Source organism: Taudactylus pleione, unplaced genomic scaffold (genome assembly GCF_031769625.1).
Source record: "Taudactylus pleione unplaced genomic scaffold, aTauple2 ptg000130l, whole genome shotgun sequence".
Lineage (NCBI taxonomy): Eukaryota > Metazoa > Chordata > Amphibia > Anura > Myobatrachidae > Taudactylus > Taudactylus pleione.
The window spans coordinates 7,090,426-7,110,549 of NW_028284532.1; the positions used below are offsets into that span (position 1 = coordinate 7,090,426).

At 43.1% G+C, this 20,124-nt stretch overlaps 1 protein-coding gene across 1 annotated transcript in view; it reads right to left on the reverse strand.

The window, feature by feature from the left end:
• Nucleotides 1-1,227: 1,227 nt before the first annotated feature.
• LOC148523560 (retinol dehydrogenase 7-like) overlaps nt 1,228-20,124 on the reverse strand; it is a 56,671-nt gene continuing 37,774 nt past the window's right edge. The window contains exons 4-5 of the mRNA XM_088473182.1: nt 2,172-2,338; nt 1,228-1,477 (exon numbers count right to left, since the gene is read on the reverse strand). Coding sequence (XP_088329308.1) covers nt 1,263-1,477; nt 2,172-2,338 — 382 coding nt within the window. The 3' untranslated portion in view covers nt 1,228-1,262. The remainder of the gene's footprint in view (nt 1,478-2,171; nt 2,339-20,124) is intronic.

The following is a 20,124-nucleotide window of genomic DNA, read 5'->3' on the forward strand; positions in this document are numbered from 1 at the left end:
GCTCGCTCCCCGATTAATTGGTCCATATTCCATTACAGAGATAATCAATCAATCTAGTCTCTTATCATCTTCAGCTCCCGTCTTATTTAAAGATTCCCAATTAATTTCATATCTCTCTACTCAAGCCACTAGTTCTCAATAAATTCCTCAGTGTTCTCCCTGTTCCTCCAGGGTCCAAACTGAAAAGGGGGGTGGAAATTGAGGTGTCTCAGATTCTGGATTCTCATATCCATCATAGTCATTTGCAATACTTGCTTGATTGGAGAGGCTATGGTCCGGAGGGGCGTACTTGGACTAGAGCTGAGGATGTCCATGCTCCCAAACTCATCAGCTAATTCCACTTAGATCATCCCGAAAAGCCTAGGTGTCCTGAGGCCATCTGTAAGGAGGGGGGTACTGTCACAACCTGGGTTTTGCGGCGTGGAGGTTCGCGGTCCTTACCGGTAAAGGCGCTGTGGTGCGGTCCTTCTGGCAGGGTAGCTGGCGTGTGGACATTAGTATTGTGTGTACGCAGAGGTCTGCCAATGTTGGGCCATCCTGACAGGGGTAAGTCTAGTGGTGTCTCCGCCTGCCTCCTGCCTGAACCTGTTCTGCAGTTAACCCATTCCTGTACAGCCATCATCACAGCATTACCGGATTCTCCTTTCAGCCATCATCACAGCATTACCGGATTCTCCTTTCAGCCATCATCACAGCATTACCGGATTTTAATTTCAGTCATCATCACAACATTTCCGGATTCTCTTTCAGCCATCATCACAGCATTTCCGGATATCCCTCTCAGCCATTACTCTGCATACCTGGATATCCATTTCACCTTAACAGTCTATCTGGATTCACCTTATTCATCCCTGTCACTGTGCTGGACATTTGTTTATTCCCACTCACTACAGTTTCCTCCTGCTACGTTTGTTATTACTGGACTTTAGTTTATCTTATTGTTCATGTCTACCAACATTCACATTAAACAACCTATTTTTCAGTTTAAGGGGTCTATTTACTAAGCAGTGTTATAAGACAGAGTGAAAAGTGATAAGGTGTAAGCCAATCCGCTCCTAACTGCAATCTCACAGGCTGTGTTTGAAAAATGACAGTTGGAAGCTGATTGGCTGACACCTTATCACTTTTCATTCTGTCTCCTAATACTGCTTAGTAAATAGACCCCTAAATCTGTTCCAGTGTTTTCTCCTGTTACCACCCTGGGTCCACAACAAACACAGACTCTAACAATATCATAATGATCTACTGTTTTCTGATGACAATCACATACAAGCTGGTTTGGGTGCAGAGCGACACAGCACATAGTCAGATATCACAGTAGGGAGGTAGGACAGAGGGAGGTAGTAGAGTTTGCAGTCCCAACCAGGAGAGTATCTTGTCCAGGGGTAGACAGCTGTCAGAGCATGTTCTATGCAGTCTGGGACCTCGTGAGTTCTTGGGCTGGCTGATTTCATGAATATTTCTAGTGCCTTCATATCTATACAGTAAATACATCACATACAAAAGTTGACACATTATACATTAATAGCTGATGTACCCGATTTCATCTGGGTAGACTTTAGATATTTACTGTTGCCATTTCCATCTCACCACTCCAGTAACACATTAATCCTTTACCGCTATAGTAATGCATCACTGATATAATAAGACATTACCCTCCCTCACCTGTGTACTAAAACTACTCCCTCACCTCTGTAGTAACACATTATACTCACTCGTCTCTGTAGTAACACATTCCCTCCCTTGCCCGTATTGTACTACATTCGACATCCCAACCATCACCTGTGTAGAAATACAATCCCTCACTCACACCTGTAGTAACTTAATACCCTCCCTCACCTCTGGAGTAACACATTCCCCTCCCTCACCTCTGGAGTAACACATTATCCTCACTCACCTCTATAGTAACACCTTCCCTTCCATCGCCCGATAGTAACACATTTAACATTCTCCTCCCTCACCTGTGTAGTAACTCATTCTCCTCCCATACCTGTGCAGTAACACATTCCCTTCCCTCACTTTTATAGTACCACATTTCCCTCCCTCATCTGTGTAGTAACACATTCCCCTCTCACTGCTGTTGTAACACATTTTACACAAAATAGATGTTCAACTATTGTCTACACTTTGTATTAAGGAAAGAATAATAAGATCAACATTTAACAACTTACATTGCTCATAGTAGCGCTCGCCATAGCTCTCCTTCACTGCTGTAGGGAGATTTTCCCACAGACACTTCAAATTATTTACATGAATGTCACATGAGAGAGTAAGCATTGTTTGAAAACAGCCAGGTTCTATGATGGAGACTTTTACCCCAAAGTCTCGTAGTTCTTTTCTGCAGAGGAAAATTAATCTTTTAGGAAAGCTTGCTGTATGGTTTGGGGGGCATGCAGTCAGCACAGTATGTCAACATTCTTACTGTAATGTCAATATCAGAATGTATTTAGCTTTTAAGGCTAACATTTTAAGGAATTCAATTAATAAAGGTTATGTTTTAAGTTAACTAACCCATTGAACATTCACGATCATTTATAATAGCTGTATGTAAAAGAGGGGTATATGCACTGAGTAAAGTAACCCCTTCTCCTTCCCCCCTTTTTTCTTTTTACCAACATCAGAATGTCGACAGTTATGATATCCACATAGTTAAAATGTCAACATCATAAATTTTTACAACTGGAAATGTTGAAATATGAATGTCAGCATTTTCAAAATGTCGACAGTGTCAGGGTGTGGGTTGCTGTTAGCGTTAGGATGACAATTTCATCAATGTTAATGAACATGTCAATATACAGTAGTCAATGTCGACATTCTTATATCTACCTAATATACCAAACACATTAGGGATGTATGATATAGATTTCCTATTCTCTGGTGTAAAGTTAATGTTTTGGGGTAAGCTGTTATGTACTGAAGATTCAGAGCAGAGAATTTTGTAGGGGTACGGGAGCCAACTTTTGAAAACTATTGCGGTTGCTCACATTACATCTACAATATGCCTCCTAAATATAGTCTATAGAAATAATAAGGACATTGTTGATAAACTGCTGAATCAGAAAAAAGATATATTTAAATACTGTAGAATGCTGCCTGACATTAACTCTGCTGCAGACAGGCTCAGACTGGGCCACCAAGGAGTTGGATAATTCCGTGGTAGGCGCCACTGATTTCAGGTCTGCGGGCCATGATCAGGGGTTGTTGCCCAGCATGTATGTCTGCCCTCCCAGCCCCTTCCCTCCCAGCCAGTCACAGACTGATCTAGGGCAGTGCAATCTGTGAAGGGGGTTGTGTGATCTGTGAAGGTAGGGCCAGTGTATGGGGGCAGTATGATCTATAAAGGGGAGAGCCTGTGTGTGGAAGCAGTGTGATCTCTGGGGGGGGTCTGTGTGAGGGGGCAGTGTGATCTGTGAGGGAGCCTGTGTGTGGAGGCAGTGTGATCTCTGAGGGGGGCCTGTGGTTGGGGACAGTGTGATCTCTGAGAGGACGATGACAGTGTGATCTCTGAGGGGGGCCTATGTGTGGGAGCAGTGTGATCCCTGAGAGGACGATGACAGTGTGATCTCCGAGGGGGGCCTGTGTGTGGGAGCAGTGCATACTTGCCGACATTTCGGCAGGGGAATCCGGGAGGGGGCTGGCAGGTCCGTCCAGCACGGAGGATGGGGGCTGGTCAAATAGGCGGAGCGGGGGCGTGCCAACGCAATCGCGTCATAGTGGCCCCGCCCCCCGCTTTATAATGCCAATGTTACTGGCATTGTAAGGCAGGGGGCGGTGCTACGATGACGCGATTCAACGCAAATCACGTCATCACACCTCCGCACCGCCCAATTTTGCAGCTGGCGCGGGGGTTAGCGGGGCTTTCCGGGGGACTTGCCTAGTCTGGCGAGGTGTCGGGAGCGGCACCCGATTTTCGGGAGGCTCCCGACAGTTCCTGGGAGAGTAGGCAAGTATGGAGCAGTGTGATCTCTGAGGGGGGGGCCTGTGTGTGGGGGTAGTGTGATCTGTGAAGGAGCCTGTGTGTGGAGGCAGTGTGATCTCTGAGAGGGGCCTGTGTGTGGGATCAGTGTGATCTGTGAGGGAGAGCCTGTGTGTGGAGGCAGTGTGATCTCTGAGTGGGGGCCTGTGTGTGGGGGGTAGTGTGATCTGTGAAGGAGCCTGTGTGTGGCGGCAGTGTGATCTCTGAGGGGGGCCTGTGTATGGGAGCAGTGTGATCTCTGAGGGGGGGCCTGTGTGTGGGGATAGTGCGATCTGTGAAGGAACCTGTGTGTGGAGGCAGTGTGATCTCTGAGGTGGGCCTGCATGGGGGGATAGTGTGATCTCTGAGTGGGGGCATGTGTGTAGGGGCAGTGTGATCTGTTAGGTGGCGGCTGTGTGATTTGGGAGGGGGTTCCTATGTGTGGGGGCAGTGTGATCTGCGGGGGGGTTCCTGTGTGTGGAGTCAGTTTGTCTGTGAGGCTATGGGGGCAGTGTGTGTGTGTGTGTAGCTATGGAGGCAGTGTGTGAGTGTGTGTGAGGCTATGGGGGTAGTGTGTGTGTGAGGCCATGAGGGCAGTGTATGAGGCTATAGGGGCAGCGTGTGTGTGTCAGGCTATGAGGCAGTGTGTGTATGTGTGTGTTCGGCTATGGTGGAAGATTGTGTGTGTGAGGCTATTCTATCCCTGGGCTCCACTTGGACTAGGACTGTCCCTGCTATTCAACAGCTTTTGTGAAAAAAATTCAAAACGTAAGCAGTGGTGGATTCAGGACCCCTTGTCTTCATGTAGGAAATGACAGCTAGGGGATTTGACTTACAGCAATGCTGTGGCTGTCCTTCAGGGCTTCAACACAGATGGAATAGGAGAAAGCATCTGGAATGTGCTCTGCTCTTCCAGCAGCAGCCCTCCCTCCCCTCTGCTTCACAGGGATCCATCCAGCTGCCAGCACCAGTGACCATTGTAGCAGCACAGCAAATGTAAGTGCTAAGTGGTCAGATGTTTGATTCTTGTCCTGTCTGTGTTTTATACCCAGTGTCTGCCAGTCTTGTCTGTGTTCAATATCCCACGTCTGCCTGTCCTGTCTGTGTTCCATATCCTTAGTGTCTGCCTGTCCTGTCTGTGTTCTATATCCTGCATCTGCCTGTCCTGTCTGTGTTTCATATCCTTAGTGTCTGCCTGTCCTGTCTGTATTCTATATCGTTAGTGCCTGCCTATCCTGTCTGTGTTCCATATTCTTAGTGTCTGTCTTTCTTGTCTGTGTTACATATCTTGCATCTGCCTGTCCTGTCTGTGTTCTATATCCTGCGGTTGCCTGTCCTGTGTGTTCCATATCCTTAGTGTCTGCCTGTCCTGTCTGTGTTCTAAATCCTGCGTCTGCCTGTCCTGTCTGTGTTATATATCCTACGCCTGTCTGTTCTGTGTGTTCCATATCCTTAGTGCCTGCCTGTCCTGTCTGTGTTCCATATTCTTAGTGTCTACCTGTCCTGTCTGTGTTCTATAGCCTGCATCTGTCTGTTCTGTCTGTGTTCCATATTCTTAGTGTTCGCCTGTCCTGTCAGTGTTCCATATCCAGTGTCTACCTGTCCTGTCTGTGTTCCATATCATGTCTATAATAACTGTGTGTAGATATGCATGGCTGACTTCAGCCTCTGCTTTGAGCTCCTCCTCCATCTCCCCCTGTTTCTGTCAGCTCCCTCCTCCCACTGCATTATTCTCTCCATGTAGCATCTACTTACTGCAGCTGCTGCTTTGATGAGAGCTCCTTCTTGTTTGTTTCATTTCAAAGCCATTGTGGTGGTGAATAGAGGCCAAAATATAAAAATTCTGTCAATGTCCCAATATTTATGCACCTGACTGTATATATAGGCAGGGCTCTGGACTGGTGTATATATACATGGGTGGGAGGGTGAGTGGGAGGGACAGCATCTTGCTTGCTGCCTGGTGGACCCCATTTACAGTGGCTAGAGCAGCTGCTGCCTGCTGGTGGACAAAGGGGAGGGAAAAAAAGAGAAGGAGGACGGACAGCTGCCCGGCGGCTGCTCCATTCCCTCTCCAGCCGCCATATGTGTGCCAAAGGGGGGAGGATTTGTCCGGCCCCGGCTGCTGTGCTATTTAAACGGCAGCGGGGGGAGGTTTTGCCTTTAGCCGCGCTATCTCTAGCTAGGCGGCGGGAGAGGAGGATTTGCCCGGCGGCTGCTCCTTTCCCTCTGCAGCTGCTGGGTGTGGGTGCTGCTGGGGAGAGGCTCACTCGGGGGAGGATTTGCCCGCTGCCGCTATCTCTACAGTGGCGGGGGAGGGGGGGAGAAGGTGTTACCATCAGCCAGGCTGTCTTTAGCTGGTGGCGGAGGGGAGAGGAGGCTCTGTCCTAGAGCACCGCGGGCTGTTAGTCTGATGTGCCGGGATCGGGCTGCCCAAGCACTGCTTCCAGCTGTGGATGGCACAGGGGTAATCTCAGGGAGCAGAGGTACCGGTAGGTCCCTCTGAGATGGGCGGCTGCTGGAAGTTAACTTCCAGCAAGCCGCCCACTGGGCGTTTCTGACTGGTCGTATCAGACACAACCATGTCAGGGAAAGCCCAGTCTGGTATGGTCGTATCTGATACGACCGTGCTAGGCAAGTGGTTAAGGGTAGCAGAAGAAAAGTATCTCTGTCTGAAAAACTGTGTCCGCAGAAATGATCGTTTTTTCGGAAGAGATACTTATGTAGAGGAGCTATGATGAATTACTCCGATATTTAGGTAAAACACAATGAGAATTCTTAACTAAAAGGTACACCTTATAATTTTTACTATTGATGAATAGACCCCTTAGTATATGTACATGTTTCTGTGTTTGATCCAAAAGGAGGTAACTTGTTGGATCTAATCATAGAAGAAATACACAAGATATTAAGTGATTGTATCAGTGTATTTATGTGCATTACCTATCTGTATTTAAGAGCACTGTGGACCTCATTCAGAGTCGGTCGCGAGCGCCGATGCGCTCGTAAACGACTCGATGGTTTGGCATGCGCACGCACAGCGGCTGCACTGCGTGTGCGCAAGCCCCGGAGCGACAGAGAAACTCTGTCGCTCCGGAGCTCATTACCAAAGGGGCGGCTGTTGATGTTGATCGACAGCTGCCCCCGTTTGGTAGGCGGGTCGGGGGGGTGGTTTCCAAAACGGAGGCGTTCCTTAAGGAACGCTTGCCGTTTTGTGGGCGGCTGCACTGACATCATCAGTGATGTCAGTGGGGATCTTCCTGCTCCATCAGAGCAGAAAGCTCCCTGGGGCTTATGCGTGCCCTACCATAGGGTCTGGTCGTAAGCCCCAATGGTCGTGATGGTGATCACCATCGCGACCATCAACCTGGTCGGTCGTTAAGCTGTGGGTGGTAACCCACAGCTTAACGATCAACAAGGAGGCGGCTGTTCAGGATGCAAGCGGCCGCCCTGATTCTGTGCGACCGCTTGCATCTAACGACCGCCTCTAAATGAGGTCCAGTGTTATAACAAGACATAATAGTTGTCAGATTATTTGGGAGTATTTAATACTATATTTATAAAAAAAAACAATTCTATGTATATTTTGCCAAGATGTTTTGAATTATCCTGATCTGCAGTTGGTCAATGTTTGTTCTGGAATCACTAAGTGATTTTATTTATACATTTTGATATTAGTGTTTGTTTGTGATATATGAGGTGTGGCTAAATAAATAATGAGACTGATGCTATCATTTATGTTTAATTATATTAAGTACATTTTAACTCCATTCCCCTTCTATGTAATCTCCTTCTGCATCCACACACTCCTGCATTTTTATCTTCCATTGGTCAAAGCCATGCTGTAGCTCATTTTCTGTCAGCTGTCTCAACAGCTCCGTCATTTTCTTTATCTCAGTAACTGATGCAAAACGGGTTCCCTTGAATACAGATAGGACTTTAGGGAAAAGACTGAAGTCACATGATGCTAGGTCTGGTGAGTATGGAGGGTGGTCTAGCACTGCAATCTGTTTCTCGGCTAAAAACTGCTTCACAGAGAGAGCTGTGTGGGCTGGGGCGTTTTCCTAATGGAGGTTGAAACCGTTTTTCCACAACTCTGGCCACTTTCTTCTGATTCTTTCCGGCGTGTCCCGCAGACATACAATTTTTAAATAGGATTAAAATTGAATTATTAAAAAAAAACAGTAAAATATGTCTACTTTGTGGTGCTGATTCAGACACAGCACAGAATTTTTTAAACAGCTATGTTTAAAATCACACACTCTCTCCCCTCATACACAAGTAACAATATATACTGCAGTATAGATAGATATCCTTGTGATTGAAAACAGGGGCAGATTAGCCATATAAGATTCCTGGTTGGCCCACACTGCTATGGGGCAGTGGTATGTGTATCTGTCAGTGTGTGTGTGTGTGTGTGTGTGTGTGTGTGTGTATATCTGTGTCAGTGTGTATCTGTCAGTTGTCTGTGTGAGTGTGTATCTGTGTCAGTGTTTGTGTGTATCTTTGTCAGTGTGTGTATCTGTGATGGTATGCTGAGAGATGACATGGGGGGTAGGCGATGGTGTGGCTGAGAGATGACTCGGGAAGGCGATGGTGTGTCTGAGAGACGATGCAGGGGGGGAGACGATGGTTTGCTGAGAGAGGATGCAGACGGGAAGCGATGGTGTGCTGAGAGACGACACATGTGGGAGGCGATGGTGTGGCTGTGAGATGACACAGAGGGGGAAGGCGATGGTGTGTCTGATAGATGACACAGGGAGGTAGGCAATGGTGTGCTGAGAGACAACATGGGGGGTATGCAATGGTGTGGCTGAGAGACGACATGGGGGTAGGCGATGGTGTGCTGAGAGATGATGCAGGGGGACATTGTGTGGCTGAGAGATGCAGGGGGAAGGAATTTACACAGGTGGAACGAGTCTGGTTGAACTGCTGTTGTATGATGATGACCTTCTTAATATTCCTACACAAGCAGGCATCTTCCGGACGATGTGACATACATACATACATAAATAGTAAATCCCGACTGAAGGCGCCGTCTTCCCAGGGAGGATACATTCTTCAGGGGTTCCCCATTGTGAGAAACTACCATATAGGTAAGGTGCATATACTGTAGAATGGAAAGGAATGTTCCCAGAGTGACAAGAAATGGGTGACGTGTCATGTTGGCACACCCCATTTTCAGTGGCCACGCCCCTTTGATATGTGACCAAAGGATTTTAAATATATATTTTTATATGTTTGTGTTTGTGTGTGTGTGTGGGGGGGGGGGGGAGGGGGGTGCCGGCTCCAAAGACCATAATAATGCCACTGTGCTGTGTGCTAGAGGATGCAGATGTGAATTTTGCTGGGTGCCACAGTATTTATTTTAGTTGTTTGTCACAGACTGCAGAGCTTATTTTCGCTGAGTGCCACAGCAAAGCAGATAGTTGCTAAGACTGCACATCTGATTATTGCTGAGTGCTTGGTTTGGATAAATATAACTTGGTTTGGTTACATTGCTGTAAAGCTGGGTACACACAGGGTACTCAGCGATGCGACCCGCAACCCTCCCTCCAACGGGCCGACATATCGGGCTACCCATACACACTGGACCAACCGGTGCCCAACCGCCCAATATGTCAGCCTCTGCTGCATTTCGCTGCATGGGGTCGTCAGCCACATCGTCTAATTGGGCTGCATGTAGGGAAGATCAGACCTTGCGACTGACGACCCCATGGGAGCTCGCACTGCACAATATAGTGCGCACACACTGGATGATTTTAAGGATTTGTCGTTATGATAAGTTGGAATCGGGCTAATTGTTAAAACAATTGTCTAGTGTGTAGGGCCTTTAAGTTTGTGTTATTGGAGGGATAATTATCATTGTTAAATGTTAAAAAAACAGAAGGGGGTGTTATCTGGGGGTGATTTAGGAGTTTACGGTGTGAGGGTGATATCTGGGGTGTGAGTTTTGTCTCTCTGTGGTACGGAGTTGTGTATCTATTTGCTGGAGGGTTTTGGGTCTGTGTTCATTCTCAGTGGGGGGTGGTATTTGAAATGTGGAGGTTTGGTGTTGTCACAACAGCTTAAAGGTCTGTAAGTGTTGCGCCACTAGACTACCAAGAATCAGAGGCATTTTGGAAGAGGGGAGGGCCCGTGTGCAGACTCAGTGTGGGCCCGCTCCTCTCTGGTAGTGCAGTAAATCCTGGCTTAGTGCCAAAGCCTACTGCGCATGCGTGGTCTCTGGGAAAATAATCTTGCGCCTTCTTCCCAGTGACATCAGTACTGTGTATGGGCGAGTCATCGGAAAAATGACCGCCACCATTTTACCAGTGATGTTTGCTGCTCTGCAGTGCTGGCCCACAACTGCAGAGCAGCACTCTGGAGACTACGGACAGGCAAGTATAACACTATATGGGTTCAGGTTGTACGGTGTGGGCCCCCCTAGAACCAGGTGCCCATGTGTACCACACACTCTACACTCATTATAGATATGCCTCTGACAAGCATATTCATACCAACAGCTTTCTCGCAGGTGTAGTACATACATGCCGACTTGGTGCAGCAGGGAGGGTGGGGGTGGCTGAAGTGGGCAGAGCGGCGGGGTGTCCGCATGATCACGTCATAGCAGCCCCGTTCCCCGCTTTATAATGGCGATATTACCGGCATTACAAAGCAGGGGCGGGGCTATGATGACGCGATTCAGCACGAATCGCGTCATTGCCCCTCCAAATTGCCCACTTTCTCTTGCGGGGCTGGTAGAGGCACATGATTTTCGGGAGGCTCCCGATAGTCCCGGAAGAGTAGGCAGGTATAGTTTAGTGATATATTAATATTGCCTACTTTGGTGTTGGTTCTGCCTACAGCTGATTAGGTGCTGCCCACGTGAGGCCACTTCTAAAAAAATTTCCAGTGACACTTTAAGTTCCCAATCCGCCCTGATTGCAAATGAATCTCACTTCAAGTTCAGTTCTAACAAACATTCACAATAGAGCCTGTTTGCCCTGGATTGCAGATGCTACTTGTGCCTAACAAACAAACACACAGTGAAAGCAGCCTGTTTGCAGTTGTTAGATAGTGTCTATCAAACAAACACATACACAGTAATGCCTGCAGTCTTTTACACCCTTCTCACCCACTCCATCTATTGAAGTACAACTACATCCCACACTCTCTCCACACACTCTTTTGTGTAAAATGGCTCCTAATCATGAAGGAGGGAATCTGATATTGTATGCACTCCAAAACATGCAAGGTCCAAGATTTCCGGGAAAATTAAATTTCGCCTTGTTTTCAGATCTGAACTTGGCGGGAAGCCCCGAGCAGGGACTCAGTTCTACTCGAAAACCCCAAGTTCAGGTGTTTTCAGATTTCTGGAAAACTGAACTACTCATCTCTAGTTTCCTCATTGTTTCACTTGATAAAGGTCTATGGGGCAGATGTACTAAGCTGTGGAAACCGATAAATTGCAAAGTGATAAAGTACCAGCCAATCAGCTCCTGTCATTTTTCAAACACAGCCTATAATATGACAGGAGCTGATTAACTGGTAGTTTATCACTCTCCAATTTTTCACTTTGCCAGACCTTAGTACATCTCCCCCTATGTGAGCTGGAAACATTGTGTTACAATCCTATTCCACTGTTCCTGCATATCTCTTTGTCTGGCACCTGAACAGGAGTGCCCATTTTATGATATACATACACACCCTATGTTACTGGAAATAAGCCAAGTACAGTATATCTAGAGCTGGAGTTGAAGGAAGCAGCTATAAGAATGGAAAGATACCACCAATTGCAGATACTGTATCTTCAGAAATAGAGCCCTTGAGCAATGTGCCTCCATAAAGCACTGTGTTGCAAAACATAAATGCCATCACGATGCACCAAGTGTCTATTTAACACTTGCTACCTCTGGAGATTAACATTTGAGTCCTTGCATACAGTATGTAATGATTAAACAAGCTACAAATTGAAGAGACAGATGGCACTAAAGTATATCAGGATATTCTTGAAGCCTCCATCTTTATATCACAATCTCCTTCCACCACCAGGATTTGGCTAGAAGACTTCAAATGTGGTCTAGGACCAGCATCTTGATACATTATCTCCTCTACTGTCTAGAATCTATTGCCACAATAATGATCACCCTAAAATGTGTAGATGAATGGAAGTGTGGCTATCCTGATATTGAGAAGCTAATTCTGTCACTGTTACTCTTTGGTCATCCTAACATATAATGTAGGCATGATTTCCAAACAATTGCTCCCTGGTGTGACTCACTCACAATATCATTGTGGATCTACATCTATACTCCTTTCACACATAAATCAAAATCTCTTGTTTTTGCCTGTGAACGCACATCAATCAAGGATTTTGGTACAGTATGTGTAAAAAGAAACAACAGGACAAAGTCCTGGATCCACGACCCTGCTCTTTTCCAGGTTTGGACTGAGACCCGGTATTTGCTGGGTTGATAGACCTGGCAAATTCCAGAATCTTACATCTAAAAGAGGTACTAGTCACACTTTGTACACGTGTGCCTGGTGCTAGTATAGATTTCATGTGTTCTGCTAGTTCTAAGTAGGGATGTGCAGGCTCGGATAGGTTCGAGTTTCGACAAAAGTCCAGGAATGATGATGTTTGTCCATGCAAGATGACGTTTTGCCTCTTTCTGAGTTCCGTTTTTTTGGAGGGAAAAATCCGAACTCGGCGTGCAAACTCGAACCTATCCGAGCCTGCACATCCCTAGTTCTAAGCAATCTAAATTCATGGAAATTTAGAAGCCTGGCTTGGTTTAGTTTCCATCTGACTCCCTATAACTACTGAGTGTTGTTCACCTGTGTGATGCCAGAGTATCAGGTCTCATCCATTGTGATAGTTGTTTAGTTTTGCTAATACTCCGTCTCCGTGAATCCATGTATGACGTGTATGGGTAGGTTTTGACAAGCGAGCAAAAAAAAAAAAAAAAAAACTCTTTTTGGGGGCACTCTTATTCAGTTTAAATTTAAAATAGTTATATTTAATAGATAGGCATTCAAAATTGTACTTAAATATATAAAAGACACACATAGAAAAAACAGAAAAAACACAGAAAAAATTGTCCTTATAAAGGGACAATAGGGTACAATTGCTTTTTATCAAGTGATAATGGGAAGATATCCTAGAGAAGCGATCCTTAATGGTTGGCCGAAAATATTTATTAACCACGCTGCTCAGATTCAGGTGTTGATGTAATATTAATAGGCACGAATAGTTAAATTATTGTGTATAATATATAACATAGTATTCACACTAGACACCTAAGAAAAACATAGATGACCTTAGTCTGAAAATTCAGTCACATTTTCATATGCAGTTCCACAGATATATAAAAATTGCAGGTTCAAAAGACAATATAGACCTGCCTCTATGTATATATCAAAATGCTGTAGCTAGAATATCAGAGACAGACCCAAGGCATCGGACATGTAGTTGCCAGATATGTACTTTAAACATATATAGTTGTAATACCAGATTTTCTGGTTTCAGCAATTTCAATGGTCGCAATACCTTTAAATGCAGATTCCAAACACATTAGCAACATTCTTGATGGTCATCTAAACATTTGTCTATGATAGCACACTATATCTCAGGTTTAATAAGTCTGCAGTTTTTGGCAGTACCAGGTTTTCTGGTCTAGATAAGTAATCGCTGTGCCTTTAAATGCAAATTTTGAACATATTAACAACACTTCAGATGCAAGTTTTGTCTATGATAGCACACTGTATCTCAGGTTTGATAAGTGCAGTTTTTGGCAGTACCAGGTTTTCTGGTCTAGGTAAATAATCGCTGTACCTTTTAGATGCAAATTTCGTACACATTAGCAACACTTCAAATGCAAATTTTGTACATACTGACAACACTCCTGAAATTATCTATCTTTGGTAATAAGCTTGTGGTACTGCCAATAACTGCAGACTTATCAAACCTGAGATACAGTGTGCTATTATAGACAAATGTTTAGATGACCATCAAGTATGTAGCTAATGTGTTTGAAATTTGCATTTAAAGGTATTGCGACGATTGGAATTTTGAGGTGTTAATCAGGCATGTACAGCACGCAATTGGTTGCACATGAGAATATAGCCTAGGACCTAGGCGATGCACAGGAGGCTGTATGTGATAATATCAAGACCAGAAAAAACCTGGCACTGCTTAAACTGCAAAAATCTGAGACACAAGCTTGTTACCAAAGATAGATAATTTCAGGAGTGTTGTCAGTATGTACAAAATTTGTTGCTAATGTGTACAAAATTTGCATCTAAAAGGTACAGCGATTATTTAACTAGACCAGAAAACTTGGTACTGCCAAGAACTGCACTTATCAAACCTGAGATACAGTGTGCTATCATAGACAACATTTGTATCTGAAGTGTTGTTAATATGTACAAAATTTGCATTTAAAGGCACAGCGATTACTTGTCTAGACCAGAAAACCTGGTACTGACAAAAACTGCAGACTTATTAAACCTGAGATATAGTGTGCTATCATAGACAAATGTTTAGATGACCATCAAGAATGTTGCTAATGTGTTTGGAATCTGCATTTAAAGGTATTGCGACCATTGAAATTGCTGAAACCAGAAAATCTGGTATTACAACTTAATATGTTTAAAGCACATATCTGGCAACTACATGTCCGATGCCTTGGGTCTGTCTCTGATATTCTAGCTACAGCATTTTGATATATACATACAGGCAGGTCTATATTGTCTTTTGAACCTGCCATTTTTATATATCTGTGGAACTGCATATGAAAATATGACTGAATTTTCAGACTATGGTCATCTGTGTTTTTCTTAGGTGTCTGGGTATGCATCATTTTTCTTTTGGTTACCTGTGAATACTATGTTATATATTATACACAATAATTTAACTATTCGTGCCTATCAACACCTTCATCCAAGCAGTGAGGTTAATAAATATTTTCGCCCAACCATTAAGGATCGCTTCTCTGGGATATCTTCCCATTATCACTTGATAAGAAGCAATTGTACCCTATTGTCCCTTTATAAGGACAATTTTTTCTGTGTGTTTTTTCTATGTGTGTCTTTTATATGTTTAAGTACAATATTTAATGCATATCTATTAAATATAACTATTTTAAATTTAAACTGAATAAGAGTGCCCCCAGAAAGAGGTTTTTTCTTTTTTGTTTTGCTCGCTTGTCAAAACCTACTCATACACTCTATAAACATAAGCCCTGGGGAGCACCACCATCAATTAAGATTTATACAACCTGGTATTGCTCTACCTTAATTTCAGTTATGTTGGTATACTATATAAAAAATAATAAATATTGCTCATATTACTAAGTTTAGTGCAGGTATTCTTTTTTGCTTTGAATCCATGTATGACCTCTGTTGCCTCAGACTCTGCTTCTCTTTTCTGTTTCCAGGCTAGCTGGTCTATTTCCTGACTCTCCCTAGCTGCCTCTGGTGTTTGCTGACCCGGCCTGACCCGTAGATGGCTGTACTTGGATGTGTTTCTGCCAGCATTCCTGTGATACAGAGATTCTAGTACCTTCTCCCTTCTGTTATCTAGCATACTGTGGTGGTGACTGGAGTTTTCCTAAACATTACAGAGTTCCTGTGTGTATAGTATGCAGTTCTTATTTCTTGTTGTTATTTTATGTTACTTTGCTATTGTATTACAGTTTGATTTTACAGGAAATCAACAACCGATGTCCCAACTCAGGTTTTCCCACCAAGTTTGGATCTCAAAAGGAGGAAAACCATAAGTTTCATGTGTTATAAAGAGTCCTCCCTTCCTCAATCCCTTGTGATCAAGTACCATGTCACACAGGAGAGTGTATGGAGAGGATGTGGGTTGAAGTTGTTCTTCAAAAGAGACCATGAGGACACCATTACAACAGAGTTGTAATAGGAAGATGGAGTAGGTGGGAAGGGTCACTGTGTTTGTTTGTCAGACACACCAGCTAACAACTGCAATAAAGTACACTGCAAACAGGCTACTATTTGTTTGTCAGATATAGGAGCACCTGCAATTCATTGCTGCAAACAAGTCTTTTCTATATGTTTGATAAAGTGAACTATCTACACTGCAGTTTTATATTGTCACTTGTGTAAGAGGGCAGAGACAGTGCAATCTCAAGATTATTTGATAAAAAAAATACTGTACTGTGTCTGAATAAGCTGCACTACAAAGAAGACCTCTTGTTATAAAAAATATTTGCAAAAAATACTATTCTTTTAACTCCTGTCTTTTAAAATACAATTGAAATCATATATCAAGCACGCATGTCTTGGAAAGGCAGCGTATATTACTGTACTATTGGGTTTTTGTGTAGTTAGCAGCACTCCAAAATAATTAAGTGGAAAAAATACTTTTTTTCTGGTGCACAAAAAAATCTGCAGACTTTTATAATTAAATTTAAATTTTATTTCAAGAGTATATGTCTTGGAGAGGCAGCGTATATTACTGTACTTACTGTGTGTGGACCAGTCCCCATTAACTGCACCCCAAAGTAATTATAGTGGAAAAAAAGATTTGTTTCTGGTGTCAACAAAAATTTCTAGTCTTTCAAAAACTGCATGGTAAAGGAAATAGGCCCTAATTTCCCTATGTCATTGTATGTTTACTTGGTGTGTAGTGGAAGTTAAGTTCAACTACAGTAGCTTTACTTCTGTCCTGATGGAAAAAAATAAAATAAATCACGGATCAGTCAATAAAAGAAGATCAACCCAGTACTAGTCTTGGCAGCCGCACTACTTTAACATCAACTTTTAAAAGAGGTCAAAGAAAAAGAAGGTATAAGAAAGGATACCTCAAATCTAAAAGTATTTCACAATTTTAAAGACATCAACTTTAACTATGAAGGGAAAAGTTACTGTTGAATAATATGAAATTACCAACATGCCATACATCACATGTAGTGACAAGGAAAAATTCAGACCATGGTCTTCCTTTGCTACTGCTCTTTCATGCAATAGAAAAGCCATGGCCAAACACAGTTAGGCATTCTCTGTAACCTTGCATGCACCACCTAATAGCTATTAATTGAGATATGTCACCTCTAAAACTAAAACATGATGCTCTGTATGAGTCTGACATTTCTGACACTGTAATCCTAGAGAAGCCTCAACAAATGTGAGGAAAAATAGCAATAAAAGTAATGATGGTGATGGTTTAGACATATAATTTGAGGATTCTACTGTGGAATGCAACAGGTTTAGGGGGATATTTGTGTATCTGATGCTAATGAGGATGTTGATGATAAAGGTGTTGGACAAGAACAAGTTGATACAATTCAGAAGGATGATGTTGTTTGTATTAAAGTCAGCCACCAGTGGCAGCAGTTCTTGCCAGCGACAAAAAGAAGCCCATTGTAATGCTTGGGCATAAGATCACAATAAATACCACCTTTATGTGTGGATTTTTTTAACCCAAATCCTGACAATATTTGTCAAGGTATCTATAGCATTTGTAAAAGCAAAGAAAATAGAGGTAGGGATGTTAACCATTTAGACTCCTATTCCCATTTTCCATCATTTGCAGTGAGTTCATTCAAGTTATTTCTCAAAATCTGGAAAATCATATATAACAAGCAACCCAGATATCAGCAGCATGGTTAGATCCTAGCACATACAATGTCCACTGTCAACACCTTCATCATCAAATGATTGGATGTAGTCCTGCATCCAATTTGCAAAAGCAAAATGACTCCGCCCCATCCAGGATTCCCAAAAATAATAATCCTTGTGCACTAGAGCTGCTGCTGTGGAGGAACTTCACCAAGAAGAAGTCAAGTAGTAGTTTAACACAACTATCATATGTGAAACAATCATTTGCAATAGGAACCAATTATGACAGCCACTATCCTGTTGAACAGTGGATTACTGTAGCCATGACAACACAGTATGTTAGCATTAGATCTGCATCCAATATCCACCATCAATGCCTCTGTTTTAGAAGATTAGTTGAGGTCATGGTCCCCACTACCAATTCCATCTCAATTCTATTTTATCAGAACAGCAATTCCTCACCTATACCAGGGAATTAAACAAAAAGTTATTATTTGCCTAGAAAATATAATTGTACTGACTATACACTTAACTAAAGATATGTGGATAAGCAATGCTGATCAAACCAAAGATTATATTAATGTGACAGCCCACTGAATGGGTACAGATATGCCCAGCTATATTGTTGCCACTGGTGAGGCAAATCGCGCCATGCATAGTGCGAGACACACACCCGTGAGCAGATATACACACTATGTATGCGGACGTGCCTCCATGAAAATGCATGGTGCGAACGCAGTACGCGCCATAGCTTAGCAAAGCATATGCAAACACGGGGAATTGCATGGCATGATGCGTGCACATGTTTGTGGTGTTATCAGCCACAATGTAACTGGGCACATCTGTACTGTATATTGTCTTCTGCAGTAGATGCATGCCGGTGTCAATCTGTTGAAAAAACTCAGGGATGTGATAGAAAAATGGCTTACTCTGATAAAACTCTACTTAGGATCTGTAATTTCTGATAATGTAAGTCACATTACAACACATACCATGTTTTGCACACACAATAAACTTGGTGGTCCAGAATTTCTTTAAAAAAATACAGATACATGCAGGACATGCTGACTGTGGCCCATAACATTTCTGGGCATTTTCAACATTAGGCAACCACATGTAGAAGATTGCAGCAGCTGAAAGAACAGATCACTTTGCCAAGCCACCAACTGCAGTAAGGTAGTAATCACATGGAATTCCAACTTGAAAATCCTTCAGCGACTGGAGGAGCAGCAACAAGCCATCTGGCATAACCTATTCCACCCAGGGTAATCCTATGTAGTGCGCCCAAGATGGCTGCCTCATTTGGTACCTTTGTGGGTAGAATATATAACCCATGGAAGTTATTTCCCAAAATGTCTGCACCAACCCCACAAAATGCTTATTGTGCTCTCTAGGTTTTGGTTGATTTGAATTATCTCGGTGTGGTTTTCTATTCTTTTGCAACACCAAATCCTTTTACAATGTACCATGTTTTCTGATGTCTGTAAAGCGACTTTGAGTCCTATGGAAGAAAAGCGCTATATAAATAAAATTATTATTATTATTATTATTATTATTATTATTATTATGTAAACATACTGTTAACATCAATCCATGAGATAGGCTGAGTACAGACACTGCCAGCCTGAGTCAGGTGATTCCCTTAATTAAGGTATTGGAAAAGCAACTAGAGAAACTGAATGAGGAGATGAAACAAAGCAATTCTGCCAAGTATGTTGGACTTGTAGATCAAGTTCTATAGTTGCATCACCAGGACCAAAGGGTTGTCAAGATCTTGCAATTGGATTACTACATTTTGGCAAACATGCTTGTCCCTAGGGTTAAGATGTACGTCTTTCTTTCCAACTGACACAGATCTTAAGAAAGACAAAAAGCACATAGTGAGTAAGTTCACAGCTCAATTGGCACAACACAATGTCTCTTGTTTCAGTTTCTCAAGCAAATGCTGCTGCCAGCAAAAAAATTACCTTTATCCAAGAGACCCACTGGCGATGATGTGCCAAGTGTGTGAACCAGAGTGAAACATCATGATATCTGGTTAGGATTAAAAGAATTTAAAAAGTTCAAAAGGCTCCGGCGCTTGTCAGTTGGAATTTAAATAAGTAACTGTCTAGTCAAATTAACAAGTAATTCAGCTGTAGCGATAAAAATGAGCCTGTGAAAAGCTCATTCCAAATTCAAAAACTGAAAAGAAAAATATTACATAGTAACTCTGCGCTAATGGATAATAAACAAAATATGTGAGATGGCAGAAGGTTACAAATATTATAAGTGCTTCTAACAAAATTGTAAGGACTCGATCAAAGTGCATACTTATACATTTAATTGGGTAAAAAGACACATAAAATAAAGAGCTTATAAATTACCACATGATAAAATGAAACCATCAATCTAGCCCTAAAATTCTTGCATAAATCAACTGAAAATGTGTAGGATAATATAAATCACATTAGCGAATATATCAATTGAGTTGAATATCTCTCAATTCCTTAGTAATAATATCACATCCAGTTTAGGTGTCTTAGGCCCTCATTCAGACCCACTCGCGAGCGGCTGTCCGCTCGCAAGTGGGTCGATGGTCTGCACTGCGCATGTGCACGACGGAG